This window comes from Cynara cardunculus (genome assembly GCF_001531365.2).
Source record: "Cynara cardunculus var. scolymus isolate 2C chromosome LG 6, CcrdV1, whole genome shotgun sequence".
In the NCBI taxonomy this organism is placed as follows: domain Eukaryota; kingdom Viridiplantae; phylum Streptophyta; class Magnoliopsida; order Asterales; family Asteraceae; genus Cynara; species Cynara cardunculus.
In genome coordinates this window covers 16,748,374-16,758,000 of record NC_037533.1, presented here as the reverse complement: position 1 = coordinate 16,758,000, position 9,627 = coordinate 16,748,374, and the positions used below count along the sequence as shown (strand labels likewise).

Here is a 9,627-nt window from a genome sequence, read left to right as displayed (position 1 = left end):
TATATATATATATATATATATATATATATATTGGTAGAAATTATTTAGAGAATTTATGAAATTATGATGAACTTTTGCTATCATTGGTTATTTTATATGATTTTTTTCGTCAAAGATTAGGATTCAAAATATCGAGTTGCATATATTTGTTTCACAATGTAAACATTTTTGACGTGTTTCTGAAACATAAAATACACGTAAAAAAGATTCATATTGTGAAACGAATGCATATAAAATAAACATACTGAGAAACAAATATCACTATAAAAATGAAGAGTATCAGCGAGGGAAAATTCCCTCGCTGAACCGTCGCTAAAGGGGTCTTCTGTCCCTGATCATTAGTAATGCTATCAGCGATGGATCAACGAGAGAACTGGTTTTTGATCATTCCTTTATTGATCCCTCACTGAGAACTGGTTTTTGGCCAATTCTCTCGCTGATCCCTTGTAGATCAGTGAGGGAACTGGTGTTTTGCCAATCCCTTGTTGATCTGCGAAGGATTTTTCCATCGCTAATTTCCGTCAATGATACTTTATTTTCTAGTAGTGTATATATTAATCAATACATTAAATAGTATGCCTAGATAGAAAAAAATCATATGAAAATAACACATGATGGATAAATTCTCAAGGTTATCACAATTTAATGGTTCTCAAATGATTAAGCCCCTCATTCACAAACTAAACCATTAGTATATAAATTAACCATTCTCAACCGTCGATACAGTCTACTAAATATCCGATTTAATAAATATATCAATTGTTTCCTAATATAAAGAGGTTTTCATAATAAATGAACTGTGATAATCTTCCATAAAATATCTTTAAATTATAATGAATAAAAACTCACACACCCTACTCACCTTTGGTTAAATTAGAACCCTTGACCTCCTAGGAGGCCAATGACTCACATACCGCTAGGCCGAAAACCCTTTGGTTAAGTATATTAATATTGTTTTGGAAGTCATCAAAAGTTTGTAAATGTTTCCGACAGGTTATTGTTTTGGCCCGTTTGATAAATTCCTACCTCTTTATCTATCTCATGCATGGATATATTTTTGAGAGCACATGGATTCACTCGTGGGATCCGGACAGTTCGGGGAACCTTAGTAGCGCCAACTCCGACTACCATCCATCCCCCTCTTTGCCTTTTTTTATCTTTTCCAACGACATCATAGAAACAACATATAAACTTTTGGGTTTTCACGTTTTTTTGTTCTGCAATCTCGTCAAGTATTCTCATATGATTTGGTGTTCTCTGTTGCATCATCTCCGCATCAACCCTTCACCATCTTAATTGTGTTCTTGATTTATGGTTTTGCTTCTTGTTCTTGTTGTTGAATTAGGGATTTTCTTTTGCATTCTTGATTTACAACCTGTTCACAGAGCTCGTTCTTGTTTTCAATATTTTATGGGTGTGGGTGTGTTCGATGAAATATTCAAGAACATTTACCAATTAAATCTCTAAGTAAAATAACAAACTACTTTATATAGCTTAAATTTAATGTGATCAAACGAATATGCGTAATATATAAAAGCGTTGCAATAAGTTTAACGCTTTGGAAGTCTTAAACTTATTATAACGTTCTATAAACCCGATTTTATTGTAGTGTGTATTTTTGAAAGCAAATTTGGAGATGTGGGACTTTGGGATCTGTAGCTAGCATAGATGGGAGGAACGGAGCTACCGAGTTGAGACCAGAGGTGTATAATTTTTCGAGGTACCGAATGCGAAAAATTAGTAGCTAGCTTAGATGTGGGACTTTCGGATTTGCAGGTATCGAGTATGAAAAAATAACGAGTTGCCCTACAATTAGGTTACCGGAGTTCTAAGTTAGACTAGAGGTGTACAATTTTTCTTACTTTGGCTCCGTTTTCTTGTGTCTACTTATGTTTGTAAGTTGTTGATTCTTTCTAACCTGTATTTTTTTCCTTTCAAAACTTAGCATATTTGTCTTTTGTTGTCTCGAATTCTTTTGAAACTCTCGGGATTGGTTTGTAGGGTTTGTATTTGAAACACACACACACATTCTCTCTCTCTCTCTCTCTCTCTCTCTCTCTCTCTCTTGCTATATAGCGATCAAATGCAAACCACCCAATTTGTACAAATCGTGCAAACCATTCTCATCCGTCGATTTCATTGTTTAATCTTATGATATTTTTTCATTAAATTGTTTACTCTTGTGAAATTGTTTCATATAATACTTTTTTTGATGAAGTTGTTTCATATGGTTATGAAATTGTTTCATATAATACTTTTTTTGATGAAGTTGTTTCATATGGTTATGAAATTGTTTCATATAATACTTAATTAAATTTTAAAACCACAAGGATGGTGCTTGATTGGTTTTAGCTTGGCTCCAAAGATCAAAAATACCAGGAGGTCCCAAGTTCAAATCCAATGAGAAATAAAAATCCCCTTATGGCCACGGAGGTTCAAATGCGGTGACTCTGGGCTATCTGCAAAGCAGGTGGTCACCCTGGGATTAGTCGGCTCGTATAGCGGGTTGGATATTCAGGTTAATAAAAAAAATGAAATTTTAATGAAACGGTTTCATGTATGTCTCTAAAATTAAAATAATGAAGATGATAATATCCATGATTAACACCCTACACAATAAAAATGATTAATCAACCTCTCATAATTACAAAAAATGAACAAAGTGAAAAGTTATGATTGGTTGAATGAGTTTTGCACAGTTTATACAAATTGGGTAGTTTGCATTTGATCGCTCATCTCTCTCTCTCTCTCTCTCTCTCTCTCTCTCTCTCTATATATATATATATATATATATAAAATCAAACGATAAATCAATCAAAATAAAAGAACACGAGAACGATTAAATCAAATATGACTATATATATATATATATATATATATATATATGGTGTATATAAATGCACATACCAAACATAGTACGTAATATCTAGCCATCAAAGTTTTGCTAATCTATGTCATTTACATTATATCAAGTCCAAATGTGTGGCCTCACAAAAAAAATTAAATCATAGTAAAATTACTATTTTCCTTTTAGATTTAATTACAATTTTAAAAATAGTAAATTACGTAAATAGTCTCTATGGTTTACTCAAACTTTGGATATTGTTCATCTATTCAGAACGACACTAAGGTTGCCAACGTTTCCATCTGCTTTCACCTCCAGCCTACAATATCGTCCTTGGTAATGGTGTTAATTCCATCCGTTAAGCCCCTTCACATGCTAGACGTGCGAGGGGCACCCACGATCCACAACAACACCAACTTAGCTAAGGTTTTCACGTTTTTGGTTCTTCAATCTCGTCCAACATTCTCATGTCGTTTGGCGTTCTCCACCACTGCGTCTCTGCATCAACACCGTCTTAATTGTGTTCTTGATTTACGGTTTTGCTTCTTGTTCATGTTATTTGTCAACCCTTAAATGTGAAAGAGCAACTACAGGTAAATAAATTTCTATATATAAATCAGTACTTGGTTTTTTTCAAACAACAAATCTAGATTTATCATCAACAAAACGACAAACAAACTTTCCATAAAGTTTAGCCCAAATTCAGAGACCAGTAGAATATGGAAGAAGTTCTTGAATAGCTAAATCTTTCTCATGCATCTAACTAGCACTCAACTCTTCACGGTGTCGCTAGTATCAATCCTAACAAGAACCTGATGCACATCCCAACGAGTGTTTCTTGTTATTTCATGGATTCTTTGATGCCTAAACCTAAATTTCGTTCATGAATCCAGAATAGAAAATCCATTTTCAGATATCAATTGCCAAATCCTTTACGACATGTAAATAACCATATTTTGTGTTTCGAGGTTTTGGTAAGGGAGAGATTTTCTCGAGGTGATTGGAATCTTTCCAATTGAGCTTCTTGAATTTTACTATTTTTTGCTTCAGAGCACGCATATGTTGAAAATCCAGATAAAATTGTTGAAATGATTAACAAAAAATAGACCTAAATCATTATCAACCGTAGACGAATCTTATCAATGACTTGGATGAGTTTGTATAGTTTATAAACTTTATATATATATATATATATATATATATATATATATAGATAGAGTTTGTTTCAAATACAACCTATCGCATTTGTACAACCAACGCAATCCAATAAATTGATATATTTATGAAAATGATGAGAGTTCATTTATTATGATTTGAATATTTGTGGAAGATAAATATGGTTTATTAATTATGATCAATACTTTATATTAGGTAACAATCAAAACTTCTATGAAATCACATATTAATCAAATGAAATTGACGGTTGAGATTGAGTTGTATTGGTTGCACAAATGTCAAGGGTTGTATAATAACCAACCTCTCTCTCTATATATAGATATAGATATATATAGATATAGATAGATAAATTCACAAGGAAATCAAGAAAACAATTGTATCCAAGGGATACCCTCTTTCTCTTTGTATCATTTTCTAGGAATCTATACAAGAAATTCTCTCTTCTCCTTAAAAAATCGAATATTAACACCAAGAAAAGCCACACCATTAATAACATGGGTTGCAAACACGATCCATGTGGATTTTTTTATTTTTTATTATATATCTACTTATTCGTTTTTTGATTTAATTTTAGATTTTAATTTTAACGACTTGTATCATACGACTTCATAAACCCATCATCACACCTTCGTTCATTGGATATTCACGTAAGGTGAGGAAAATTACCCGGTAAGTATTTACTGGGTAAGCGTTTAGTAAACGGTCCCTTAGACTTTTATAGTTTGGTAGCATCATCCCTAATTTTGTTATATTAAACTATTGCAAATATAACTATATGGGAGGTGCCTGATTGGTTTGAGCTTGACTCCAAAGGTCAAAAGTACCTAGAGGTCCTAGGTTAAAATCCAAGGAGGAATAAAAATCTCATTGTAGCCACGGAGGTTCAAATGCGGTGACTCCGGACTATCTACAAAGCAGGTGGTCGTCCTGGAATTAGTCGGCTCGAATAACGGGTTGGATATCCAGGTTAATAAAAAAAATTATAAATATAATAAAATGGTCATAAGTGCACTTCAATTTAATATGAATTCAAAAATCACTAAACAAAACTATTAATATGTATTTTTTAAAAGCAAATTTGAAGATGTGTGACTTGAGGATTGTAGCTACCGTAGAGCTGTTTATGGGCGAGACGACTTATTAGACTCGGTTTATGCGGCTCGCTAGAAATACGGGTTTGGATAACCATTATCGAGAAAATGGACGGGTTCGGGTTTGTTCGTTAAAATTAACGGACGGACATGGATGATATAATTATATAAAAATAAATATGGACAGGCCCGTTTGGCCCGTTTATGTTTTATAATTAATATTTTTTTACCATTAATTAAAATTATATTATTATATTTTAAAATTAAATTACTAAAGTTATAGGATGGGAGTTGGGACTCTTTGTTTTTTCTAACCCAAAAAGACTATATTATCTTTGTTAGCATTCTTATGTCAAAACTCTTAATCGATCAAGAATGGATAGAGTCAGTGGTTGCTTAAAGTTTTAATTGCAACGATGTTTTTTCTTTACTTTTTGGATCAACATTTGTTAATTAAGAGTTACGCTTTTTAGACCTTAGCATGTGGGCAATCCCAGCCCGTTCATAGGGCGGGCAATGACAAGTTATCAAACCCGAAAAAAAGGACTTGAGTTTACTATATTAAGTCTGTTGGATAAGAAAATAAATTAGGCCTGGCCTGGGCCCTTAAATGATCACCTGTAATATGGAGGAATAAAAATCACCTCTCTCAAAATCATGTGTTTCATTTATGTCCACCAATCATATAAATACACGTAAGCACACACACACAGAGAGAGAGAGAGAGAGAGAGAGAGAGAGAGAGAGAGAGAGAGAGAGAGAGAGAGAAAGTAAACATGAATTAAATAAATCTAAAACAAATGAAAATATGACATGTCTTAATTTCATTGGTGGAACATGAATGACACATGTGATTTTAGGACATATGACTTTTTTATCCAAAACAGAGGCGGGTTAGTGAGCAGACAATTAGGTTACAGAGTTTTAAATTAGACTATATCTGTATATTTTTTCTTACTTTTGCTACGTTTTTTTTGTATCTACGCCTGCTTATATGTTGTTATTTCTTTCTGGTTTGTTTTTCAAACTTTAGCATACGTTTTTGTTGTTGTCTCGATATCTTTTTCAAATATTTTTTTCTTCCATTTCGTCAAAATTGTGGGCAAACTTCTTTTTTTGTTGCACATGTTTCGGAAGCCAAATGTTCTAACAAAAACAACTACGATGTTGTTTAGAAGTTCTCGTACGAGGTTTTTGAACAAGGGCGTTAGCGTATACCCCGGGTTGATCATCACCACCTGCACCTTACATCTCAGCAAAGAAACGGCTCCGAAGAAAGAAAATGGGACCTGTAGCTTTACCCGTGCCCCCTTCATCGAGCGGTCCTTGTGTGGGCAAATCCTTTCTTGTATGAATAACTGTATTTTGTGTTTTAAGGTTTTGGTAAGGGAGAGATTTTGTCAAGGCGATTGGAATATTTCGAATTTGGCGTCTTGCATTTTTCCATTTTGTCTTTTATATAATAAAAATCTGGATGAAATTGCTGAAATTATCAACAAAAGTACATCTGAATCATTATCAACCGTACATAGTTGAATCTTATCAATGGGTTGGATAGGTTTGTATAGTTTATAAGAATGAACAGGTTTGTAAACGGAAACACTTCTCTCTCTCTCTCTCTCTTTCTCTCTTTTTCATAATCATAAAATTGTCACAAGGCTTCTCAATAATTATAAAATTGTCACCGTACAACTTTATACCATTAGATCATTAGCTTATAAAGTTGATCAATGAACATAAATTGGTCTTACGGGTCTCACGAAAAACCCTTGGTCTCACATGATCCATTGTACTTTGCATACCATCTATTTCGTACAAACCTTACAAACTAATCACGTTAATCCATTTTTTTGATGAAAGGTCAAGATTAAAACAAACTAAATAAGTAAAGTAAAAAAAAAAAGAATTCATATTGGAGACACGGAAGGGTGAAACGGGGAAAACATGTTCTATGAACCCGGTTCATTAATTACAACTGTTATACATATGAACATGATGCAATTATATATAACCTATGAACTTGTTTCATTACAACTGTCAACTGTTATACATATGAACTTAATGCAATCATAGATGACATATGAATCTGTTTCATTATAACTGTTATACATATGAATTTGTTTTATTACAAACTGTTATACATACTGATGAATATAAACTTGTTTTATTACAGCTGTTAAACATATGAACCTGATGCAATCATATACGACCATGTTTCATTGGAAATTACCCTGTTTCATTGAACAGTTTGATTATGTTTCATTAGAAATTACTGACGATTTTTTTAAACAAAATTATTCTACATTTTTTAAAATGTGGCGATTTTTTTCAAAAAATTTAATGAATATCTCAATTAAATCTTTGCTAATATCGTGTTAATCAATATATCATTCACATTTATATAAAATATTATATTGTTACCAAACTTATCTATTATATCAAATAATCAACCAAACATAACTATTGTAAATTCAAATGATCATAATAACTTTATAAATTAAAAAAAACAAATAAATTTATGTGATTGATTGTAATTAGTTTGTAAGGTTTTCGAATAAAATCCGAATTTTATATTCTATTTCAATTTAATAAATTCATAATTTATTAAATAAATAAATAATTAAAATGAAAATATATATAGTCAAAATGGTATATGCTTCTTTTATTTATAAACGCATCTCAAGGAATGGATCAATCAGCCATCGCCGGAGACTCCACCGTCGATTCCGTCCAATCGGAGTTCGGCTCACTCCACGACCGCGGCCGCCGCCCACTCTTGAAGAAAACCACCATTTCCAAAGCTTCAAACACCTTATTTTCATCCAAAAACCTGTTCCACACCCCACTCACGATGCAGTAATTGTTGTTATACGGCGGCCGGTGGTGGGCTGAATGTTGTGATCGTGAAACAAGTACTCCACCGTCTTGCAGCGCCACCACCAACGGCGGCAGTTTGCTCTTAGTCCCATGAGCCCAAGCATGAAACTGCTGGCTAAACATGATGCACCCGCTCGCCACCCCGACGAACCCCATCGCCACCGGTTGGTCGTGCCAGATCAAATCGATCGGTAACACAGTATACGTAGTTACACGTGCCAACGCGTGTAAATTGTTCGCAAACTGACGCTTAATGATCGTCCAAGGCCATTTATGATGTCCCTGAAATGCGTCAATTTGCGAACCGAATACTGGAGTTGAGGCATCGCCGTAATTGTCGATGCCCCAATGGTAGACACCGGACCCGAGGTCCGCAAACAAGTAGCCGACAAACCCAGACAAGATGGGTTCGAGCCATATGTGTGAGTCGATCGAACCGATTAACGAGGCAGCTAGAGAAGCTATCACGGTGGTGCAACCGGTGGCCACCCATGCACGGTGAGACCATGTCGATTTAAGACTTGGGTCATCTAGTTTGGGTGGAGTAATGAGGGGTGTTGGGTTAATGGTTAGTTTTTCGAGTTTCGGTCTGGTTTTTGTTGGAGTTGTTGCCGCGGCATAAACACGGTGGCTACGGCGGCGGTAGTGGCGGCCGATGGCGGCAGGATGGTGGTGGTGGTTGGGTAAGATGGACATGGTTGATTTTGAGTGGGGGTGGGGGTGGGGGTAGGGGTGGTATATATGGGAATAGAAGAGTGGTTGGAGTTGGTCTACGTGGATTTATGGGTGTCATTAAAGAGTTATGGTGATTGTTATTGGCCCATAATACATGTTCAACTTCACCACATCTACTTTACGTTGTATATGTGGATATGAAATAAACTACTTTAAGACCACGTCACGAGAAGGAAATATATATATATATATATATATATATATATCCACGTCACGAGAAGGAAATATATATATATATAGAGAGAGAGGAGCGTTCAAATAAAAATTTGTCTCATTTGTGTAAACCGTATAAACCAATCTCATCCGTCCATTTTCTTGATCAATGGCTAAAATTAGTTTATTTTATTTTAGGAAATTAAAAAATAAAAAATATTAAAAAATTATTTTATTTCAATGATAAGGGCAAATTTGTAAACAAAAGTTAACATCAATATAACATTAATTCCATAAACAAAAGTTAACATCAATATAACATTAATTTCATAAACAAAAGTTAACATTAATATAACATCAATGAACCATTTTATAATGAAACATTTTCACATTAACATTAATTCCATAAAGAACAAAATATAACATGCACTCGTTTCATCATATATTTATTTCATAAAAGAACACAATACATTACGCACCTGTTTCATTTTCATCCTACCAACTAAACGGATCAACTTCAATCACAAAGCAACATGGATCACCATGAACCTAGATGTACATTCAATCACAAAGCAACAAGGATAACCATGAAACTTCAATCACAAAGCACCTATTTCATTAACACGTATAATATGCATAGACGGAGCAAATAAACCATTTTACAATGAAACATTTTCACATTGAAACAGTTTCGTGACCATTGTTCTTTGAACGTTGTTTATGAAACTATTCATTACAATATTTTCATTA

General features: G+C 33.8%; 1 protein-coding gene across 1 annotated transcript; it reads right to left on the bottom strand.

Annotated features, from left to right (window-relative positions):
* Positions 1–7,803: 7,803 nt before the first annotated feature.
* LOC112514210 (fatty acid desaturase 4, chloroplastic-like) lies at positions 7,804–8,685 on the bottom strand. The gene has a single exon (XM_025120540.1). The coding sequence runs from the start codon at positions 8,683–8,685 to the stop codon at positions 7,804–7,806; it is 882 nt and encodes a 293-aa protein (XP_024976308.1).
* Positions 8,686–9,627: the final 942 nt, after the last annotated feature.